Source organism: Sorex fumeus, unplaced genomic scaffold (assembly GCF_029834395.1).
Source record: "Sorex fumeus unplaced genomic scaffold, SorFum_2.1 ptg000094l, whole genome shotgun sequence".
NCBI classification, from domain to species: Eukaryota; Metazoa; Chordata; class Mammalia; order Eulipotyphla; family Soricidae; genus Sorex; species Sorex fumeus.
Window position 1 is genome coordinate 762780 of NW_026606151.1, and position 23963 is coordinate 786742.

At 59.8% G+C, this 23963-nt stretch overlaps 1 protein-coding gene across 3 annotated transcripts in view; it reads left to right on the plus strand.

Annotated features, from left to right (window-relative positions):
• The first annotated feature begins 206 nt into the window (after positions 1–206).
• The window catches only part of ITPR3 (inositol 1,4,5-trisphosphate receptor type 3), a 278545-nt gene continuing 254788 nt past the window's right edge, over positions 207–23963 (plus strand). For 2 of the 3 annotated variants that reach the window (XM_056132261.1, XM_056132260.1), the window contains exons 1-2: positions 1604–1692; positions 16057–16127. In XM_056132261.1, the coding sequence (XP_055988236.1) occupies positions 1604–1692; positions 16057–16127 (160 nt within the window). Of the gene's footprint in view, positions 334–1603; positions 1693–16056; positions 16128–23963 lie in introns of those variants that run through there. The other variant, XM_056132262.1, reaches the window with a different exon arrangement.

A 23963-nucleotide genomic window follows, 5' to 3' on the forward strand; every position in this document is an offset into this window, starting at 1 on the left:
GGGCCCCAACTTCTAAGGGCCAGTGCAGCTGTCCCAGGGGCTGGTCGGGAGGGCTGGCCGGAGTGTGGAGACAGCTCGGGCCAGTCGCTGGCGGCTGGGCTCGCAGCTGCACTTGCTTGGCACCTGCTGTGTGACCTTGAGGTGTGCAGTGGCTTCTCTGGGCTTCAGTCATCTTTTTGGCAAAGTGATCCGGATGACGTCTTTCCTACTTCGCCAGCTACTTGGTTCCTTTGAGAGCGCGATTTCGCGGTGCACAATCAGGGCTAAGAAAACAAAATGAAACAAAGCCCTGAAATAGAACAGAAAATATCAATGCATCAACAGGTCAGAAGGGTACGTATTGTTTGGTGCAAGTATTGTTTCACTTAGTTAGAGACGAAGGCGCGGGCCCAGGCTGCTGTGAAACGTTACTCTGGGGGGGTGGGGTGGGGCGGGGGGAAGAACGGTCAGCACTGACCCGAGCCTCGTGGACTCCCCGGGCCGGGCGGGGGACGCGGGCGCCTCTCCCGCTTCCGCACCGGCCCCAGCCCCCAGCAGCTGTTCCTCGCGGCCGCTGCGCCCCGCTTCCTGTCCCCAGTCCCCTCCTCCGTGGGACCCGTGCCCCCCACCCCCCGCGTCCCTGGCGGCTGCCGGGGAGGGATGAAGGTTGGCCGCAGGGGGTGGCGGCGGCGCCCCATCCCGGGACCGGACCCCGAAGGGGGCGGACACGCAGCCGCCGCGAGCAGAACTGAAAGTCTGAGAGGGGACGCGAGTGCGGCGGGGCGGCCCCGGGCCACGCGGGCGCGCAGGGATTGGCGAGGGGAGCGCGCCCGGCCGGGCCCCGCCGGGACAGACGGACAGGCGGACAGGCGGGCAGGCAGGCAGGCAGAAGGCTAGGCGCCACGCGTTTCGGAGCGGACTCGGGCAGCGGGAGCGGCTGCACTGATTCGGAAGTTGGATCCCTCGACACGCCGGAATGCGGGGGGAGCGAGAGAGAAAGAGAGAAAATTACAACCGAGCCAAACCCCCCTCGCTCCGAGTCCCCGGCAAGCCCGAGCGCTGCCTGTTGTGCAAGGAAAGGGCTTTTGCACACTAGAAAGCACGAGCCCCGCTCTGCGCGTGGAAGGCAGGAGCGCGCCCGGGAGCGGCCGGGGTGGGCGCCCGCGCTGCCCCCCGGCCCGGCTCGGCCGCGGCAGAGCCCCGCCCCCCACTCCCCCCGAGGCCCCCAGGCCGCGCGCGGGGCCAGCCGCGGGGCCGGGCCGCGCCGGCGGGGCGCGCAGGGGCGCGCAGGGGCGCGGGGCGCGGGCGGGCGGCGCGGGCGCAGGGGCGTGGGGCGGGGTGCGGCGTCCCCGCCTCCCGGGCGGGATTTGCATGTGTGCGGCGGCCCCAGACTTCCTGCTCCTTCTCGGCGGCAGGTACGCGCGGGCCGGGCCGGGCGGGCGCGCGGCGGGCGCGCCGAGACGCGGGCAGCCCCTCTCCGGACGCCAGCCCCGGCCCCCGGGCCGCGCGCCCCCGCCGGGGGTCGCCGCGCCGCCAGCCCGCCCCGGGCGCTCGCCCCCCTGCCCCGGGCCGCCCGCCCCCCGGCGTCCCGCCCGGCCGCGCGCCCCGGGGCGCCCCCGCAGCCATGAGCGAGATGTCCAGCTTCCTGCACATCGGGGACATCGTCTCCCTGTACGCCGAGGGCTCGGTCAACGGCTTCATCAGCACTCTGGGGTGAGTGCGCCGGCCGCCGGGCGCGGGTGCGGGCGGGGACGAGAGCGGTGGTCGCCCCGCGGCCCCCGCCCGCGGCCGGACATCCCGGGGCCGTGCCGGGCGCGGCGCGCACTCCTGGCCGTGGGAAAGGAAGTGAGTGTTTGCCCAGGTAGGAGCGGGCGCCCCGCCGGCGCTGGCACGAGGCGCTCCGACGGCGAAGCCGCCGCCCGCCCGCGCCCGGCTTCTAGAGAACGGGCGGAGAGGCCGAAACTTCCTCCGCAGGTGGTCCTGGGCGGGGCCGGGGGTGCCCGGGCACCCGCGCCCGACGGGACGGCCCTGGAGGTGGGGCAGCCGGCGCGGGGAACGGCGCAGCGGCGCGCGGGGGACCCGGGACCCGCGCGGGGCTCACGGTTTCTTCTGGCCTCCCCGCCCCCGCCCCCGCCCCGGGAGGCGCGTCCTGCAGCCCTCGGCGGCGGCGTCCAGGTCCTGACCGGCTGTCCCCCTTCTCCTGCCTGTCCCCCCTTCTCCCCGCCTCGCCCTGTCAATTTCCTGCACAGTTCATCTGGCGCCCCAGGTCCCTGGCTCCCGGGTCCCCAGAGCACTTTACAAACATTAATTAATTCTAGCCACCTCCCAGGGTCCAGCGGGGAGTCAGCGCTGCCCTTGGAGAGGGCTGCCCGCCCTGCTCTGCGCGGGTGGGGGCGGCACGCGGCCTAGGCCTAACGGGGCTGGCAGCCTGCTGGATGTGTGAGACCGGAGTCTCCTGAGCACTGGGCAGCTGAGGGTGGCCCTGAAGCCTGGAGGGAGGAAGAGGAGTGGGGGGAGAGAGGGAGGGGGAGAGAGAAAAAGAGAGATGGGAGAGAGAGGGAGGGAGAGGGTGAGGGAGAGAGATAAGAGAGGGAGGGAGAGGGAGGGAGGGAGAGGGAGAGGGAGGGGGAAGGAGGGAGGGAGAGGGAGAGGGAGGGGGAAGGAGGGAGGGAGAGGGAGAGAGATGGGCTTATCTCTGGGCTGGCGGGCTAGTTGGTGAGTGGGGCTCAGCTGTCCTCCACCCCTGCAGCGGGCCCTGGGACAGGCCCTGCTATCTCTGTCCCATTTTCAGTCTGCGGACCTGTGTGGTCTCATCCCCAGCACACGCCCAGCCCTGTAGGCTAGACTCACCCTCCTCTGCTGACCCTCGCTGGGCGCCAGCCAGCCACAGGTGTGTCCTCTCGTGGGCACCCTCGGCCCAGGCCTGGCTGTGGCCTGTGGGAGTCTCCTGGCTCCTGGGAGACTCCGTGGAGGTGGCTGCGGGCTGAGCTGAGATGCTGCTGGGGAGGGAACCCAGGGGCATGGGAGGCTGGGCCCTCCGGGGCCCTCCTGACGGGGGATTCTGCCGGGAAGTCCAGCGCTTTCCAGCACCTTGTCTCTCTACACGGTGCATGCTTCCCTCCCACTGAGCCGGGTCCAGGTCCCAGCCTGGGGCCAGCCACACCTGAGCTAGCCTTGGTGCAGGGGTTCAGGGGGGATGGGGGAGAGGAACTGAGGGAGAGAGAGAGAGGGAGGGAGAGAGAGGGAGTAAGGGAGGGAGGATGGGAGGGAGGGTGAGAGTGGGGTGGAGTGGGAGGGAGGGAGAGAGAAGGAGGAAGGGAGGGAGGGAGGCAGAGGCTGCAGCCCAGGCCTGGGTTGGCCCCTAGGAGGCCCCACAGCCAAGGAGGCAAAGAGAAGTTGTGGGGGCTGGGGTGGGCTCTGAGGTCTGTGGCAGAGGGGGGCTTTCGGGAGATGCCTGCTTGCTGAGCACATGCTGGCCAGGAGGGTACAGTCCACAGATGGGACCCCCTGCGCCCTCTGCTCCTCTCTCCCTCCTGCCCCCACCTGTCCTGCTCTGGAAAGTTCTGCTGTCTGTGCTGGTGCCCGGCAGGAGTTGGTGACTGGATAGGCCTCCCCCCCCGCGCGGTGCCCTGTACTTGGACACCCCCTGCCTGTCCACTGGGCACCTCATAACACAGCCTGCTGTTCTGTTTTCCTGCTGACTTGAGCAGGCCCCCAGTTTTTAGTGTTTTTTTGTTTTTGTTTTTTGTTTTTTGGGTCACACCCAGTGATGCTCAGGGGTTACTCCTGGCTCTGCATCCAGGAATTACTCCTGGCGGTGCTCAGAGGACCATATGGGATGCCGGGAATCGAACCCAAGTCGGCCGTGTGCAAGGCAAATGCCTTACCCACTGTGCTATAAGTCTGAGCCCTAGTTTTATTTGTTTATTTTGCCTTGTAGCATCTGAGATGGAGCACAGGGATGGGTGCGTGCAAGATGCGTGCTCTGCTGCTGAGCCACATCCAGACCCCCAATCTCTTCTTTTTAGGCGACACACCCGGCTCAGGGCCACTCAGGTGGGACTCAGCGCATCAGGTGCGGTGCCTGGGGTTGAGCCCCTGTGGGCCATGTGTCTGCGCGCATCCTTTCCTGTGCACCTCCAGCCCTTCCACTCCATTCTGCGATTCCCCTGTGCCAGGTGCTCCACATTCCTCCCCTTCCGGAACCATCCCTGAACCCCCTCTGTGTCTTTGCTTCAGCCTCACTCCACCCGTGAAGCCATGGACACACCCTCCCTAGTCCTTGGAGAATTAACCCCTTTTCCACTATGCTTTTTTTCCTTTTTTTTGCTTTTTGGGTCACACCCGGCGATGCTCAGGGGTTACTCCTGGCTCATGCACTCAGAAATTACTCCTGGCTGTGCTCAGGGGACCCGATGGGATGCTGGGAATCGAACCTGGGTCGGCCGTGTGCGAGGCAAACCCCTACCCACTGTGCTATTGCTCCAGCCCCATTTTCCACTATGCTTTTGCCCTGCTTGGTTCAAAGGCCTCTGCCTTCCGAGGGTTAACCGTTGTTTTACAGTGGGAGGCTTCTTGTCTGTGGGGCACTTAGCCAGGGTTCACTAATTAATTACACCCTCAGCTATTCCTTCAGTACCTCCCCTTCAGCAGGTCTCGGGCTCGGGCCTGGGCAGGGGCAGGGGGTGAGGGTTAGAAACGGGCGAGGGAGAAGGCTGCACAGGCCACGGGAGCACGGGCATGTGCTCCAGGCCTGGGTTGAATCCCTGTTGTCACTGTCACGTTTAGCGCTGCTGGGTGTGGCCCCCAAACCAAACAAAGCAAAACAAAACAACCAAAGCCAAGCAGGCTCCTCAGCCCCCTGGCAACCTGCTGGGCCAGGAGCTATCAGGGGACTGGGCCCGTGGTGAGACTCATGGCTCTGTTCATCTCTCTGTGTGCATTCTTCCAGAATCTTTCTGCCTACCCCTCGTCTGGTGGTGCCCATATCTTCCAACCCCAGAGGCCGATTTGACTGTGTTCCTTGGGATTCAGGGGCAGTCAGAGCTGCCACCTGATGGGTACCCTGCCAGGGCCTGATGCAGTGAACTTTTTTGTGATTGTTTCTTTTTTTTCCCTTTGGGTCACACCCTGTGATGTTCAGAGAAATATTCAAGAAATACTCCTGGCTGTGTTAGGGGGACCCTATGGGATGCTGGGGATTGAACCTGGGTCCGCAGTGTGCAAGGCAAATGCCCTCCCACTGTGCTATAACTCAACCCCGCAGTGAAGTGAATTTGGGGAGGACAGGAATAGCCTTGGTTGTGGTGGTGGTGGTGGTGGGGGGGGGGAGCTGGCTCCTCTGAGAGGTGGCAGGAGGGTCAGTGGGGAGGGAGTCTGGGGCAGCCTACAGCTTCCAGCCAGCCACTGGGGGGCGGTGGGGGGGCCTGAGACCAATGAGAGCCGCCCTGGCTAATTAGAGCTTCTGGGGACAGTTGTACATTAACTCTGGGTGGGGAGCACGGGAGGGGTCGGAGGAGTGGATCATGGAGCAGGCCGGGACCTTGCTGGGCAGGGAAAGCAGGCCCACGCCTGTTCTCGGCAGGGGCCTCGCTTCGCCCCTGGCCCTTCACTCCTCACCCCTCACCCCGGTGGGAGGAGGCAGCATGCACACTGGAGCCACGGAGCTGAGCATTTCCAGGGTGGGGGTGGGGCAGGGGCTCCAGCCAGTGGTGACAGCTTGGGACCCCGTGTGCAGCGGCGAGGGGGCCCCCTCAGAGCCTCACACGCAGACTTCTGGAGGGCTTGGAGCAGCTGCAGGGGCGCAGGCGCAGTCGGGCTTTGGGGGGGTGATTGCTCCTGCCCGTCCATGGCCCAGCCCATGACAGGGGAGTGAGTGGGCTCCCTGTCCACTGCCTTCCAGCCTGCCCACTGCAGGAGGTGGACACGAAGGTCAGGACCCGGAAATGGAGCCCCAGATTCCCAGATGAGGTCCTTAGCCCTCCTGCCTGGTCATCAGCCCGCTGGGGGTCCCAGCCAGAGTGGACCTGTGTGTGTGCGCGTGTGCGTAAGTGCGTGTGTGTGTGTGTGCATGTGTGTGTGTGTGATTGCGTGTGTGTGTGTGTGCATGTGTGTGTGTGTGTGTGTGTGTGCGTGTGTATGCATGCATGCATGGGGCCGGTCAGTCTGTGTGGCCTACCCCCTGTGTGGTTTGCATCTGTGCTGGGGTGTGTGTGAGTGCGGGGGAAATCTGGAAGAAATCCCCCCTTCCCAGCACCCTCCCCCACCACTGAGTGGCTCAGGATTTCGGGGGGGGGGGGGGGGGGAGGGCGGTTGGGTGGAGGGGGCTGAGGGCAGCTCATGTTGAGGACCTTGGGTGACTTGCAAGTTTTCCCAGTGTTTGTGCTCCCGATCTCTCTCGCAGGTGGCTGGTTCCCCGCCCTGGGCTGGAGCAGGTCTCCTGGGCAGTCACGGCCCTCCCAAGCCCACTGTGCTAGGGACGGGGGAGTAATCCAGCAACCGAGGCCGAGCTCCAGCCTGTTCTGGTGGGTCCAGTGGGGCGCTGGAACCTTCTGCACTGCAGAGCTGTGCTTGGGGGTCAGCCGTGTCCCCGTGTCCCGCCTCAGCTGTCCTCTGGCTTTCCTTCCCTTGTGGTTTCAGGCAGGGAGGGAGGTGTCCACGACTCCTTTGCCCTCCAGCAGGGCAGCACTTGGCCTCCGCCAGGCCAGTCCTTGCTGCTCAGGGTTTGAAAAGACAACTTTTGTTTTTTCCGGGTTAAAAAGAAATCAAGCGTTTTCCTTGGAGAAAACTGGAAAAACTCCAAGTCTTATCTGCAACACTGCTGGGACTTATACTCGCGTTCTATATCTGGGTCTCGTCGCCTCTTAGGTACACAAATAAATATTGACAAACGCTTGCACACAGCACATATGGCCCGTCCGCTTCTTGGGGGGCTGCATTAGGCAGCTCCCCCTGCCCACACACCGAGACTCTGGGCGTGCAGGCACCGAGTTGCTGAGACTGGCCTCATCCTGGTGCTGGGTTGCGTTGAGGCAGCTCTCAGGAGCAGAGCCGTGCTCTGTCCACGCATGCCCAGGATGTCTCCAGGGGGAAGGCATGTCTTTTTTTTTTTGAGGGAGGGAGTGGGGGTGGGGGTGTTTTCAGGCCCTACCCAGCAGTGCTGGGGGGCGTTTGGGTGCTCCCGAGGGCCCCTGTGTGGTGCTGGGAATTGAAGCCACTCGGGGCGCGAGTGCCTCCCTCCTGCATATCTTTCTCCCGCAGGGTCGCAGCCCTTTTCCTCCCCAGGGGCTCCCCAACTCTGCCAGTGTCTCTAATGGTGGGGGCAGTGAGAATGAGGACCTGTGTCCCCGGGATGGAGAGGAGGCGGGCCCATTAAAATGGGGTGTCAGGAGTGAGCCTCCTCCTTCGAGGTGGGGAGTGGTATCGTGGTGGAGAGGAGAGGCCGCTGGGTTTCCACGTGGGGTCCCCTGCGGTCCTCGCTTGCTCACATGCTGCCCTGACCCCCTATCCCTGCCCCACATCCCCTCCCAACTCGGCCCGGTGGGGCTGTGGGGTGGGTGGGACAGTGGCTTGGTTCGGGGGTGGGGTGCTTGGTTTAGGGTGAGGCCACCACAGCCCCAGGGAGGTTCCTGGGGAGAGGGAGAGAGGACGGGGAGCAAATCTCCGCCCATCCCGGGTCTCTGGCTGTGAGCACTGTCTGGCTGGGTGCCAGGCTGGTGATGCCAGGGCACCCTCCCTGCCTTGGTCCCTGCAGTGCGGGTCCCACGGAGGCACCTCTGGCTCTGGGCAGCTGTGCCAGAGCCCGGATGCAGGAGAGGGTCCTTGTTGAGAAGCCTGCGGGCATCTGCCTGGGGGCCGTGAGGGCATCGATGGGGCCCCTCGGGTGGGGCTGGGGTCCGCTCCGCAGAGGGGGCCCCTAAGGCCAGGCAGAGGGAGCCTGGAGGGTACAGGGGACACAGGTCCTCGGTGTCTGTGGAGGAGGGACAGCAGGTGGCCAGGCCGGTGACAGCAAACAGCAATCTCAGCCTGGGACAGCGGCAGGTGTGGCCAGACATTTGCTTGGCAAATCCCTGTCTTGTCCCACAGCCAGCAGGGAAGCTGGACGTGGAGATGGAGGTGGGCAGCAAAGGCTTGGGGGGCTCTTAGGGGGGTTAAGGGGTTTCCCGAGCGCGTGGGGGATGGGCTCTGCAGTAAGCACTGACTGTGCATGTGGAGGTCCTGGGTTTGATTCCCTGCACCCATTGTTGGAGAAAGGTGTTTCCCAGGCTCCAGAGCCCCAGTGCAGTGGGGACCTGGGTTTATCCCGGGAACCCCATATGGTCCCTAGGAGTGATCCCTGAGCGCTGAGCACTGAGCACGACCCCCCCAAAGAAGCGTTTCCCAACTGGGTGATGGTGTGGGGGCAATGCTGAGACTTTGACAGGGTATTCCTGGGGTGCTGCTGCCCCCTCCCCTCCTGCTCCCGCCTGAGGCACACAGCAGGAGAAAAGGGGGGCATTCAGAGCACCCACGTGGCCGTCACCCAGGCGCGACCCTAGTCCACGTTGGCTGTATTTACTGTGTCTCTTTTGGGCTGAAGTGTCTCATGGTAATTGTGTGTTTGAAGTCCTTTATTTTACATCTCCGAGAAACAAGGGTATGTTCTCTGGAACCACAGCAGTCACTGTGTGAGCGCACTATGGCACCCTTAGCCAGCCCACAGACAGTGTCCAGCCACAGGGTCCAGCCACACTGTCCACAGCCACACATCCGGTCACACAGACCACAGTCACACAGTCCAGTCACACTGTCCACAGTCACACATCCGGTCACACTGACTACAGCCACACTGTCCAGTCACAGTAACAACTGCCACACTGTCCATAGCCACACAGTTCAGTCACACTGACCACAGCACACATCTGGTCACACTAACCACAGCCACACATTCCAGTCACACTGACCACAGCCATACATCTGGTCACACTGTCCACAGCTACACAGTCCAGTCACACTGACAGCAATCATACTGACCGCAGTCACACTGTCCAGCCACAGTAACAACAGAAACACTGTCCACAGTCACACTAACCACAGTCACACTAGCCACATTCACTTTGTCCACAGTCTCACTAACCACAGTCACTCTGTCCATAGTCACGCTGTCCACAGTCACACTGTCCACATTCACACTGACCACGGTCACACCAACCACAGTCACATTGTCCACAGTCACAGTCACCACAGTCATACTAGCAACAGTCACACTGTCCAATCACACTGTCCGCAATCACACTAACCACAGTCATACTAACCAGTCACACTCACCACAGTCACACTCTCTAGTCACACTGTCCACAGTCACACTAACCACAGTCATGCTGTCCACAGTCACACTGACCATCTTCACAGTGTCCATAGTCATACTGACCACGGTCACACTAACCACAGTCACACTGTCCACAGCCCCACTAACCACAGTCACCCTGTCCACAGCCACACTAACCATAGTCAACACTAGTCATAGTCACGCTGTCCACAGTCACACTGACCACGGTCACACTAACCACAGTAACACTGTCCACAGCCACACTGACCATGGTCACACCAACCATAATCACACTGATCACAGTTGCCATGTCCATTGTCCTTTGCCCCATGGAGCCAGTGAGTGCCAGTTTCTGTTAGAGATCTGTGGGTTCTATCAAATTCTGATTTATTTCTCTTTTCTGTTTTTTGGGCCATATTCCTATCTGCAGGGCATCTCCTGGCTCTTTGTTCAGGAGTGACCCCTGGTGGTGCTTGGATCGTATGGTGCTAGGGTCTCAAACCATGGTCTGCGGGATGCCTTAATCCCTGGGCAAAGTTTCCAGCTTCCACCATGCCGGGCCTGAAATTCCACACACTCTGACCCTCGGATGGTTAAGGTAGATCCTTAGTAATGAAAGTTTTGCCAGAGATGAAACAATGTTCGCAAGAATGTGAAAGTGAATTTCTTCCCTGTCTTGAGCCAGGGACCCCAAGGGACTCCAGGACCCCTGGCCTGCCCACCAGCAGTCCCAGCGTGGGAGTTGGCTGTGTTGGGTGTGGCCTTCCCAGGGTCTGGCCTAGATCTGCGGGGTGGTGGCCAGGCCTGCGGCTAGGCGCCAGGGCACCTGGGGTGTGGACTGGCTGCTCCTTAACTTGTGACCTCAATCAGTCCCTTACCCCCAGCATGCCGCAGCTTCCAAGCTCGGTTGGGACCGTGCTGTCCAGGGTCCCCCTAGCACGTTCCGTCGTCTGTGGCTTCTGGGCAGCCAGACTGGTAGGTTGAGGCCTTGACTTCTGAGACTCACCTGCCCAAATCTTCCGCTTCCTTATCTAATCTGGCTGGACTGTACCGACCCACCCACAGCCTTTTCTCTGGCTTTCCCAGGATCTCAAAGTCCATGGAACAGAATGTGGCCACCCAGGGTCCCTGGACCCATCCGTCTCCCGTTCTCGCAGACCGAGGACTTGGGGTGCAGTTCCCAGGGCCTTTTGGACTCTGACATGGGCCTCCACCTCCTTCCAGAGCACAGCTGTCAGCTTCTTCCAAGTCCTATGCCCAGGGCTCTGCATTTACGCCCACCTGCCTGCCCATTTGGCTAATGATGCCCCGTTGGGCCTTGTGTGGGGCAGCCTCAGACTGGTCTTGCGCCTCCCAGTGGATGGGAGGTACATAGCAGAGCATATCGCCAGTGTTACTCCCTGCGGCCCCCCAGCGGTGGGGAGTTGGGGGATGCACAGGTGCAGGACTTGACTCTCCTCTCCAGGGTGCTCAGAGGGGCAGGAGTGAAACACAGCAGGGAAGGCTTTTGCCTTGCACGAAGCCTTACCCAGGTTCCACCCCTGGCATCCATGCACCGCCAGGAATAATTTCTGAAAGCAGAGCCAGAGTAACCCCAGAGCATTGGTTTTTTCTGTGTGTGTTCAGAGAGAGAGAGAGAGAGAGAGAAGAGAGAGAGAGAGAGAGAGAGAGAGAGAGAGAGAGAGAGTACAGCGAGAGAGACAGAGAGAGAGAGAGGAAGAGAGAGGAATATAGTTTGTTTCCTAGGCTGGGGCTACACCCAGTGTCCACGCAGGAAGGTTTTATTGGGTGGAGACCTGGTTGTATAGGCGCCACCAGCTGACCAGCTGTGCGCCCTGTGGGTGACCCTCGGTGATGGGCAGAATGGAAGGAGGATGTAACAGTGACTGCCTAATGAAACCAATCCCCTAGCATTGGAGGGTCACTTTCTCTCCTGTGATCCTGGCTGGGTGCCACCCATGGCTGTTAGGGGACCTAACCAGATCCTGAGGAAGTCCCAAGCCTTCGGTGCATGCAGAGGCAGGAAAGTGGGACAGTGACCTGAGTGGGTTAGCAGAGGGGTGGGAGTAAGGCCCTTCCTGGGGAGACACCGGGATGGGGAAAGGGGGGCTTCGCATGGCAAGCCGCCTTGCCCTGGCGAGCTCGGCTCCAGTTCCAGCGCCAGGTGCACGCGCCCAGCCGAGGCCGGGCACCTGCGACCCGGCTAGCTGAATAAACACAGATGTCCCCGACGGGGGACAGTCCGGGGTGAGCGCGGGGGGGGGGGGTGCACCGGGCCGGAACGCGCGTGGCATCGAGTGGGGAAGGCTTCCCCGTTGCTGCAGAGCCCGCGCGGGCAGGAAGAGGCGGGCGCCGGCCCGCGCCTGGCCGGGACCCAGCGTCCCGGCAGCGCCTCGCAGTCGGGGGCAGGCCGGGGCGAGGCCGCAGGAGCGCGCTGTCGGCGAGTTTCGCTCCGCGCCGGGCGTGGAGGCGGGCCGGCGCGGCCGAGAGCGCGCGGCGGAGACGGCGCGTGGGCTGGGGCGGGCGGGGCGGGGCAGGGGCGGGGCTGGGGCGTGTCTATCGGCCGAGCGCGCCCGGCGGAAACTGCGTGTGGGCGGGGCCTCCTCGATCCGGGGTGGAGCCGGGGCGGGGTCGAGGCGGGGCCCCGGGGCAGCGCGCCCGGTGGCTTCTGCGCCTGGGCGAGGTCTCCGCGGACTGTGGGCCGGGCTGTGGGGCACCGCAGCGGAGCTGCTTAATCATGCCCCACTGGGATGTGTCCCTGAAGGAAGAACAGGCCTCTCCTGCATCAAAACTTTCCCTGTCTGGGGCCCGGGAGCTAGCTCAAAGGGCCGGGTGCATGCAGGCTGTGTATGAGGGGGTCCTCTGCGGATTATGGAACCCAGGGAGTATAGTGGCCCTACAGCAATGCAGGGTGTGGCACGCAAACCCATTAAAGATTTTACCTGTCGGGTGACCCAGCTCTTGGCCTGGATCTAGCCTCAGGTCCCCGACTTGCCCATCGATAAGGGCTTTGCTGCTTATCTGCTAATGGCTTTCTGTGACAGCTCTCCCACCCTGATAATCCTGACGCTAAGGCACTTGGGGACATCTTGGGACACTAAGTTTTACCTACAAGCTAGGTGCGGATTGCCCTAGGCACTGGGAAGGAAATAGAAACTACCCCACCTCCCATCCCTTAGGGACTCTTGGGGAGGGGCACTGACCCTCACTTGGGCATGGAAGGTGAACGCCAGGGGAGGCCCCTCCAAGTCCCATCACTGATCCTGCACCCCTGAGACCATCCCAGGAGCCCTGCTCCTGCATCCCCAGCTGTCTGCCCTCCCCCAGAATTACTTATTTGGGGAGCTGGTGTAGACCTTTCGTGCCCCACTCCATGTGTTGGCCTTCCTTGGAACCCTGCTCCCCTTCCCGGCCACTGCCCACATGTGTTCTGCTTCCTAGAACCCCAAGCCTGCAAAAGTGCTGACTTGGCACCATCAGGATTTCAGGAACTGGGCCAGAATGGGCGGAGAGGGACGGCGGGTGACATAATGACCAGGCTGACTGATGCCAGGGGGATTAGGAAAAGCATGCCAGGAACGCACATCTGCGCGCCTCCTTCCCGCCTGTGTGGTTCAGACCTGGAGCCCTCATGGGGGTGTGGCACTCGGTGACGAAGGGCGTCCCGGAGGGAGGAGGGGGTCCTCACCGGGCCTGTCCCTGGAGACCGGGTGCAGGGGGTGTCAGCCCAGCGGCTCCTCAACTGCCTGGACTCCCACATGACCCTGACTGAGTCCCTGGTCTCCCACCCACATCTGTCCCTCCAGGCCGTGGCCCCTGCCAGGGCTTTCCCGAGAAAAAGCCAGCTCATCTGACTCACTAATGTCTTACAGGAAATCCCATGAATTATTCAGAGTGCTGCACAGCTCCTCCCCTCGGTTCACACCTTCTCTGATTGCCTAAGTGGACCCCTCCCTTTGCTGAATTGGGGCACAATCTGCAGCTGGTACCACCAGTTGGCACCGAGCATCATCCTTATATCGTTAACTCTTCTGGGCGTGTGACTTGTCCTCCCAGTGAGATTTTCAACTCCCCGAGGGAGGGGGGGCTTCCCTTGGGTCCTGGCAGCTGGGACAACACACTCATTCACCCAATGCGTATTTCCTGTGTGCCAGCCCGGCACCAGGCAGTGGCCTAGAAATGGACAGTTCAGCAGGGAGGCAACGGGACATGTCCACAGAACACGTGGGGCCTCCTAGCAGACCAACATGACACCCCGTCATGGGGGGACCGGTGGGGTGTCCCCAGGGAAGCAGATCAAAACAACCAAATGGATTTAGAAAATGAATTAACACTCCACAACAGCGTCAGAAATAGCATCTTGCTTGCTATTATTATCGTTGTGAATTGTGTTATGCAAACGGCTGGTCTGCACCCGGGGGAAACGCAGGAACCTGTCCTCAAGGAACTCACAGTGTAGACTCAGCCGGTCTTGTCGGTGAAGAAGAGGACAGGATCAGGCACTGCAGGGATGTGGGGAGGAGGGAGGACACTGGCCAAGTGCCCCAGAGCAGGCGAAAGGCAGATGGAGGAAGGTCTACGAGCCTGGGGCCTGGTGGGTGAACAGAGCTGGAAGGGTATTGCAGGCTGCCAGGACCACCGCTGTCGAGATGAGAGCTCCGTGAGCCTTGGGATCGACTGAAGACTTACCATGACTGAGCCGAGTGGAGATGAGCCAGGAAGTGGGTGGAGGTTAGATCACAAGAGGCCTTGTTAGCCAGTCTAAGGAGGGGAGGAGCCCAAGGAGGCTTTGGAATCAGCTCCTTCACTTTAGGGAAATTGATTTAACCTTCAAGCCTGCCTCCTGCTCTGGCAAATGGAACTGCTGATTTGCCCCTCCCCGAGAAGGTGGTGGAGTGTCTGCGCAGTGGGTTGTGGAGTGTGAAAATAGAGTGGGCCTCTGAAATGCTGGGTCTGGGTGTCACTTTCCAGGCAGCTGGTGTGGCAGTGAGGAATTTGAAGTGCAGGAATGAAGGGAGGGTGTGTGTGGGGGGAAGGGGGAGGCAGTTTATTCAGGACTAGCCTTGGCCTTAAGGGACCCTGGGGTGGGCCAAAGAAGTTTCTATCCTGCACGCCCAGAATGAGTCTGACTTTGGGCAGGTTCCTGGGTCTGACCCAAAGGCCCTGGAGAGGCTCTTCTCCTCTGTCTATCCAATTCAGTCTCTCTGCCTTCATTTCTTCTTCTTCTTCTTTTTTTTTTTTTTCTTTTTGGTCACACCTGGCAATGCACAGGGATTACTCCTGGCTCTTCACTCAGGAATTACTCCTGGCGGTGCTCAGGGGACCGTATGAGATGCTGGGAATCGAACCCAGGTTGGCCACGTGCAAGGCACATGCCCTATCCACTGTGCTATCACTCCAGCCCCTCTACCTTCGTTTCTTTTTTTTTTTATTTTTTAAATTGGATATCCGTGAGACAGGCCATTACAAAGCTGTTCATAATTGGGTTTCAGTCACACAATGATCCAGTATCCATCCCTCCACCAGTGTACATTTCCTACCACCAATGTCCTCTGTTTCCCCACCACCATCCCCCAGCCTCCCTCATGGGAGTCACTTTCCTTCTTGCTTTCTCTCTCCTTTTCCTTTTATGCATTATGATTTGCAATACAGGCACAAAGAGGTCATGGTATTTGTTCAGGGCATTCGGTACTTTTATCGGGACAGTAAGGCTGGAGTGGCTTTTCAATTGGGTGGCAGCTTTGGGGTGTGGATGTGACTGCTGAGGCTTCGGAAGTACAGGGAGGTGGGGGGAGGTAGCCCATTCTGACCCCCAAGAAGGCCTGGAGATTTCAGTCACAAAACCCGCACAGCTGAATTTTCAGCAGATTATATCTCGGTGAGGTCCACCTGAAACGGTGGAGTTAGGCCACGGGGGTGTGGTGGCGGTTTTGGATTGTGGAAGCAAGCAGCTGCCAGGGACTCTGCTTGGGCGGGCACAGTCCCCATCCAATTAACCCGGGTCTGTTCAGCTACACGCAGATCGGAGCTTAAATGCGACTTTGATCTCTTTTGAGATTTATTTATGGGTCTCTGAAGCCTGTGGTAGAGCTTCCAGGGTTCTGCCTTCATTTCTTAAGCTCCTTCTTTGATTTTTTTGGTTTTTCTGGTTTTTGGGTCACAGGCTCACTCAGACTCTGCACTCAGGGATCACTCGTGGAGGGCCTCAGGGGACTGTCTAGGGTACGGGGGTTGAACCTGTAGTTCGGCTGTGTGAGGCAAGCGCCCTCCTCGCAGTAACAGCCCTTGGCCCCTGCCTGTTTATTATCCTAGCTCTGCGTTTCTTGGCCTCTCTGCTGAGCACTTCTCGCCAAGTTGTGCCTGTCTCAGACTCTCTCTCTTCCTCCACCATCTAGGATGCCCTCAGACCTGAGCAGCCCGCCTGTTTTCTGGAAGGCTCCGACAGGGGCCACGCAGCTGTCCGGGACAGCCCAGGGTTGGGGCTGGGGCTGGCGGGTTGGGATGTTTGGCTCTTCCAAGGCCTCGCCCTGCCCCTACCCCTCTCTCCACCTCCTTCTTTTCCCGTGTGTCAGAAATTGCACCCAGAGCCTCACACGTGGAAGCCAGCATGCGACGGCGCAGCCAGGCCCTCCCTCACCCAAGGCCTGGCCTTTAACCCAACGGAGAGGAAGTTCTTTGAAGGCCTCTCTCGTGCCCATGAGTCCAAGGGATGGAGGCTGGGGGACGCTGCTGCTTCTGCTTTCCCACTGACCGGCTGCCTTGTCCCCCAGGCTGGTGGATGACCGCTGCGTGGTGGAGCCCGCGGCCGGGGACCTGGACAACCCTCCCAAGAAGTTCCGAGGTAAGATCGCGCCTCCTGAGCACTGATCCTGAGACAGGACCCTCCGCTCTTGCAGCCCCCGCAGGCTGCCGTCGAGGGGGTGCTGCCTTGCGGCCCTCCCGAGCTGCATCTGTGTGGACCCTGTGAGCTGCTGTGCCACCCAGACATGCCTCCCCTTTGATTGTTCAGGGGCCACACCCCATGTTTCAGGGACACACCTTCTTCTGCGGGGAGGGGAGACGTTCCCCAGCTCCCCTCCAGACACAAGGCTTCCTTTGTCTGAGTGTTTTCGGAGGAAACGGGGTGGAAAGACAGTTTCTTAGCAGGGGTGAAGTCAGCTCCAGGGCGAGCACCCTGCACCTGTGGGGGAGGTGCTGACCCGAGGTCCTATGCAGGCTGGCCGGGTTGGGCCTGGCCCTGCTGGGGGCCTCTGGGCCTCGTGCCCTGTGGTCAGTGGGCCCCGGGCCCAGGCCTGTCCTGAGGGCAGATGAGTTGTCTGCGGTGATGAGCTGGGAGACGGGGGTGACAGGCAGCCACGCGGATCCCGGGAGTGGCGGGCAGGGCGGGAGCAGGCAGGGACACGCAGGGCCACTGTCCCCGACCCACGGCTTCATTCTCAGGGGAGGTGGGCAGGGCTTGTCCCTGCGGGGAGGAGTGAGCATGTCTACTCCTGGACCCTGCTCGTTCCTCACAGTGTGGGGGGATCTTCCTGACCGGTACAGACCCCCATGCCCCCTGTTCCGTGTGGGAGGCTGTCCCCTGGGCGTGCCTAGAGGTGTGGGGTGGTGACTGCACGGGTCTTTCTTTCCTTTTTCTTTTTTCTTTTTGGGTCACACCTGGTGATGCTCAGGGTTCCTCCTGGCTCCACATACTCAGGAATTACTCCTGACGGTGCTCGAGGGACCATATGGGATACTGGGAATTGAACTTGGTCAGCCTTGTGCAAAGCAAATGCCCTCCTCACTGTGCTATCGCTCCAGCCCCCTGCACGAGTCTTTCTTTACTACCGTGGACCCCCCGGCCTGGCGGTCTCTCTCGCCACCCCTCAGCCTCTCCTCTTGGCTCAGCCTGGCGGCCCCCAACCAACTCCTGTGCTTCACAGCCCTTCTCTCACCTCTGCACTTTAGTCATATTTATTTCTCGTATTCCGGAACACACTTGGTGATGCTCAGGGATTCCTCCTGGCTCTGTACTCAGGGATCACTCCTGGCCGGGCTGTAGGGTGCCAGGGATAAAACCTGGGTCAGCCATGTGCAAAGCAAGTGCCTTGCCCGCTGCGCTGTCTCTCCAATTCCTTGCACTTTATCTGTATTTAGTTTTTGGTTTGGAGGCCACAGCTGGCAGTGCTCAGGGATCACTCCCGGCAGTGCCCAGGGGACTGTCCGTGGAGCTGATGACCGAACCGGGGTTGACCGTCCAGGCAGACTCCTTACCTGCTGTGCTACTGCTCCAGCCCCCTTGCACTTTATTATTTTTACTTATTTATTTTTGGTGGGGGGTCACACCTGGCGGTGCTCAGGGCTCACTCCTGGCTCTGCACTCAGGATTACCTTTGGGATGCCGGGGATTGAACCTGGGTCTGCTGCATGAAGGCAAGTGCCTTCCCCACTGTACAATCGCTCTGGAACCCCCTCACATTTTATTTTATAAAAACATTTTTTTGGTGTATTCTGGTTTCTGAACTGCACTTGGTGGTCATTCCCAGCCGTACTCTGGACTGTGTACTGGTGACCGGGGCCCGCCTCCCACACGCCAAGCAGAGGCCACGGAGGTTCTGACCCCAGGAGCCCGGCTCTCAGGCCTCTCCCGGGCCTACACCCCGCCCGCCCCAGCCCTGCAGGCTCCTCCCTGCTTGTCTCGCCTCCCTGGCCCGAACCTGACAAATATTTTGTAATTGTGTATTTTAATTGTTTGTCACTTCTCCTCTGCTCGAATGTCAGCTCCCGCCCAGGGAGATGATTTCGAGTGCTTTTTTGATAAATGCTGTGTCTTCGGCCCTCAGGGTGCCTGTGGGGTGGGCTTGGCCCCCCATGGGCCCTCTCCCACCTCCCCCCCACCGCAGCCTCCAGGCCCGGCAGCTCCAGGCCGGAGACGTGACTCACCCCAGGCCCTGTTGGATCCCTGCCCGGGGGCAGTGGCCAGGCCCCGGCCACAGCCCTGACCAGGGCCCTGAGCTGGCCGAGGAGGGTAACGGGGCCTGAGCCTCTGGGCCTGGGAGCCCCCGGGAGCGGGAGAGGTTTGAAGCCCCCGCGAGGGGCCGGCCCTTCTGCCCTTGCGAGGGAGGGTCTCAGGGGGTGTGAGGAAGGGAACGTGGGGCTGTGGAAGATAGCACAGCCGAGGGCGCTTGCCTTGCCCGAATCGGATCTGGGTTCGATCCCAGGCATCCCATATGGTTCCCTGAGAACGGCCAGGAGTCAGCCCTGAGAGAAGGGCCAGGAGTCAGCCCTGAGCAAAACTGGGTGTGGCCCCAAACCAAAAAAAACAGAAAGAGAAAGTCAGGCTGAATAGTCACGCACTAGCCTTGTTCAGTCCCATTTGGTCCCTGCAAGCCCACCAGGAGTAGATCCTGAGCACAGGTAGGTGTGACCCAAAAGCCGAAATTAAAAAAAAACATATATATATATATATATATATAAAGCAGATAAAGGGCAAGTGCGTGGTGGGGGGGGCAGAGGACAGTGGGGGTCAGGCGCTGAGGGACAGGTGTGTCCCTGAGCCTCCACAGAGCCTGTGGTGTGGCGGGTGGTGACGGGGAGCTGGGCGTGGCCCCGGGCCTGGGAGATCTGCCCCAGGCTTCCAGGAGACAGTGTGGGGCCAATTTTTGACAACAGAAAGGCCACTTAGCAGAACAAATGTTCCTTTGACTTCTTGCTCTGCACTGCGGCTCCTCCTCTTCCTCTTCCTTCTCTCCAGGTCTGTGGGTGGGGCCTAGTCCGGGTCTGGGCTGCCCAGGGGGTCCCCAGGCCCTGGGTGGGGCTCCCAGCTCTGGTCCGGCTTTGCCCCAGACCTCAGCCTTTGGGGTCTTGCTGCGGGAGGCAGAGGCCCCCTGGGCTACTGGGCAAGAACCGGTTTTCCCGGTAACCCACACCCACCCCCAGGCGGGCTGTGGGGACCAGCTGGAGTGTTTGAGTTTGAGGAGAGCCGCTGACCCACGTCGTCCAGTCCTGTTCCAAGGAAGAGAAGACAAAGGTGGCACTGGGGCGCCCTCCACCCCCACTCTGCCTCCTACACAGCCTTCCGGCCGCCTGCCTTGCTGGGTGGGCCCAGCCTAGAGCTGGAGTCTCTCCCTGTCTCCCGCTGGCCATCAGACTTCCTGTGGTACCCCCACTCCACTTCATCTGCTGGCCCCAGAGACCCCCCTAGGCTGGGCTGGCAAAGACCCCAGGATCCAACAGCGGACACCCTCAGCCTCATCTTGCTCCCTGTTGGTGGGCGCAGCCCTGCACCCGCTGGGCCCCAACAGCATCTGCCATGTTTGTTTCATATCTTTTCTTTCGTGGGGTCTGGGGGGCTCCAGACTTGGAGCTGTCTCCCGGAATCACGGGTCTGTTATCTCCTCTCCCCTCCCCTCCACTCCCCTCCCCTCCCCTCCCCTCCGCTCCCCTCTCATTCCTGCCCCCCCTTTCTCCCTTTCCTCTCCCCTTCCCTCTTCACTCCTCTTCCCTTCCCCCCCTCCTCTGCCCCTTCCCCTTTCCTCCTCTCCTTCCCTTCCTTCCTACCTCTCCCTCCCTCCCCTTCCCTTTCTTCTCTTCTTTTCTGTTCTTTTGCTGTTGGTTTTGGGGCCATGCTGGGTCGTGCTTGGATACTCGCGACTTCGACTTTGTACTTAGGGATCACTCCTGGCAGTGCTTTGGGGACCTTATGGGATGCTGGGAATTGAACCCAGGTCGGCCACGTATAAGGCAAGCTATACTATCTCTCTGACCCCATCATTGTTTCATTTTAAAGCGATACCATCTCCTGACCATAGCAGAGGACCCCCACAGTGCCCCCCCCCTTCTTCCTTCCCTGCATTCCAACCCTTTGGCCATCTCTGGCTTCAAGACCCCATATCTTTTGTTTGCTTGTTTGTTTGGGGGCTATACCCAGCAATGCTTGGGGGCTGCCCCCTGCTCTCTGCTGGGGGTCACTCCCAGTCCTGCTGGGAAGCCCTGGGGTACCAGCAAGCGAAGCATGTGTCACTCAGCCCACTGAGCTATCTCTCAGGAACCCTGTATCTTTTTTTTAAACTATAGATCAGAGGCTAGGTAGCAGTACAGTGACTAGAGCGCTTACCCAGCACAAAGCCAACCCAGGTTCAATCCTGAGACCACATTTGCTTCCCGAGCACCACCAGGAGTGCAGAGCCAGGAGGAGTAAGCTCTGAGTACTGCTAGGTGTGTCCTCCAAATACCCCCCAAAATAAACAAAATATGCCTCAGTGACTTATTCTTGAGGTTATAACATCACAACAGGCTTTGTCCTTCCTGCCGGAGGCCTTGGGTTGGATGCCCAACATTGCAGATCACCCCCCCTCAGCAGCAGAGGGTGGCATGGAGGCCCCGGGCAGACACTTTGGTTTTCCACATCCCCCTCCCGGCCTCTCTGCAGCGCCAGCCTGTAGTCCGGCTCTCCTTGGCTCGCCCGAGGTTCACACGCGCCTTGTTCTTCTCGTCCAACTGAAACTCCCTGGGCCACACTGACGCCTGCTCCCTGCCCTGGCAGCCATTCCACGTTCTCTCTTGCCTTGTATTTTGGGGTCACAGCCAGTGGGGCTCAGGGCAAACTCCTCAGGGGCTCTGCAGTGCCGGGATCTAGCTGGGTCTACTCTGTGCAAGGCCAAGAGCCTGGCCCGCTGTACTATCTCCTCTCCCCCCTCTTTTTATTTATTTATTTATTTAGACTTTTGGGTCACACTCAGTGATGCTCAGGGTTGACTCCTGGCTCTGTACTCATGCTGGGAACCGAACCCCAGTTGGCTGTGTGCAAGGCAAACGCCCTCCCCGCTGTACTATCGCTCCAGCCCCAACACTTAATGAACTTTTTGGTGTTTGTTTTGTTTTTGTCTTGGGGGCCACACGCGGTTGTGCTCAGGGTTTACTCCTGGCTCTCTGTTCAGGGATCATTCTTGCTGAGGCTTGGGGGACCTCTGGGGTCCTAGAGATCAAACCTGAGTTGGTTGCATACAAGACAAGTGCCCTCCTGGCTGGCCTCTTTCCAGCCTGACTTGTTAAGTTTTTATTTGTTTTTGTTTGGGGGTCACACCTAGTCATGCCCAAGATTTCCTCTTGGCTCTGTGCTTAGGAGTCCCTCAGGGGACTGTATGGGGTGCCAGAGATTGAATTCGAGTCAGGTGCATGGAAGGCGAGTGCTTTACCTGCTGTGCTATCCCTCTGGCCACCAAGACTTTTTTTTACTTTTGGGGGGACAGGGTGTATTTGGGCCACACCTGGTGGTGCTCAGGGCTTACTCCTGGCTCTGTGCTCAAGAATCACCCCCGGTGGGGCTCAAGGGGACCATATGGGGTGCCAGGGATAGAATCCCAAGTGGCTGCCTGCGTGGCAGCACTGTCCTGCCTTGCCCAAGACTCTCTTGGCAGCCAAGACTGGCTTCTTTATAGAGAGCTTATTCATGGCAGGACACGCTGCCTCATCTCCAAACCATTTGGGCTTTGGAGCCGTGTGTGCCTTCTTTCTTTTTTTTTTTTAATTGAATCACCGTGAGATACAGTTACAAAGCTTTCATGTTTGAGTTGCAGTCATACCATGAAACCATCCCTCCACCAGTGCACACTCCCCACCACCAGTCTCCCCAATATACTCCCCTTTCCAACCCTCCCCCTGCCTCCATGGCAGACAATTTCCCCCATACTCTCTCTCTACTTTGGTCATTATGGTTTGCAATACAGATACTCAGAGGCTATCATGTTTGGTCCTTTATCAACTTTCAGCACACATCTCCGATCCCGAGTGATGCCTCCAACCATCACTGTGTGCATGCCATTCAAACCCATATTTCCAGCTCTTCCCTGGTCCCACCAGAATATGGGGGACCATTTGTGAGTCTGTGCAGTGGCGGTGGTGGCTTTTGGAGTTTAGTTTACTTTAGTTTCCGGCAGTGCCTGTGCACTTTATTCTGAAATGGATCGTCTCTCTCCTGCAGCCTTACTGCCGGGCCCCAGCCCCCAGCGCACAGCCCTCCAGCAGCGACCCCCTGCCCAGACTTTCCCCTTGGCCGTTCCGACTGTTGCTCAGGCCTGGGCAGCTCTCCTGGCTCCCCTGCCCTCCACTCTGCCCCATGCTTTGGTGCTGGACCTTTGAGCAGAGGACACGGGATGGTGAAAGGTCCGAGCAGTGTGCGGGGATCCACCCTGCACGTTTTAGAGGCTCCCATCATTCATTCATTCAGTTGGCGTGTTCTGAGGCTCTTGGAGAGTGTCAAAGACAGTTCAGCAAGGTTCAGGCATGACTTTTTCTCTCTTTCTCTCTTCCTGGGCTACATCCGTGGTGCTCAGGTCTCACTCCTGGCCCTGCTCTCGGGGCTCACTTCTGTTGGTGCTTGGGGGACCACCAGGAGTCCTGGGTGAAAGGCGTGAGGGCGTTTCTCGCTCTGGCTTCCTTTTCCATCTTCTTTCTGGCCTGCTGTTCTGTCGTTCAGTTCTTTAGGAAGTGTGAAAATAATACACATGGAAAACCCCAGCAGCTCTCTCAATTTTCGGGTTCTGGCAATGACTCTCTGCCTCACGTGCTCAGCTGCACCGCACGCCCCTGGCTGGCGTGAGAGGCGCCAAGGGTCCTTCTGGGTGAGCTGCTGGGCGGCCGGAGTGGCACTTTTCTGCTTTCAAGCTGTCAGACCTGGGGTGTAGACTGTGAGAACAGGGGCACCTGGCGGCCAGGCCTGTGGGCTCTTGGCCCCTCTGGGTTCCAGGTTTGCTGAGACTCGGTTGCCAGGCCCCCAGCCCACCCCGACCCCCGTGTGAGGTGCACGACTGGGGTCTGCTCACGCACCCCCATCCCTCCCGGTCTCTCTCTTTCCCCCGATCAGGCCAGATTCCAGCCTCTTCTCCTTGCACCCCAGGGAGTCGGTATTCAGCTGACGGGCAGACATGGGGAGCTTGGCGGGGGCACACGGTCATGAGCCCCGCACGGTCCCGCTGGACCCTTCAGTGCAGAGATGGGACGGGGCAGTGGGTGTGGGACTTGCACCGTCTCTCCTCATCCTTGTTTCCGTACAACGGGCAGGCCCGGTGGGGTCTGAGCCTGGAGGGGGCGGGTGACACCCATGCAGCCAGGAGCCTCAGCAGCTGCAGTCATGCCAGGGCCTGTGTAGACACAAACAACGGGGCCCGTATATGCCAGAGTGCATGTATGCCAGAGAACATATATGGTGTGTCCATCTATGCTGGAGAGCATGTACGCTGGAGAACACATATATCGTGTCTGTACACTATAACGTGTGTAAACAAAAAATCATATATGATGTGTCCCTGTACAGTAGAATGCATGCATGCCAGAGAATACATATGACATGTCCATGTATGCTAGAGCACGTGTATATAGAGAACATAGATGACATACACCAGAGTGCATGTATGTCAGAAATCATATATGACATCCATGTATGCTAGAGCACATGTATATGTATATAGAGAACATAGGTGACATGTTCATATACTCCGGAATGCATGTACTCCAGAGAATACATGATATGACTGTGTGTGCTGGGACATATATGACATTTCCGTATAGACCAGAGCTCAGTACTCCAGAAAACATACATGATGTGTCCGTGTACTCCAGAAAATGCACATGATGTGTCTGTGCTGGAGCACACGTATGCCAGCAAACCTGTATGACATTTCCATGTATACCAGAATGC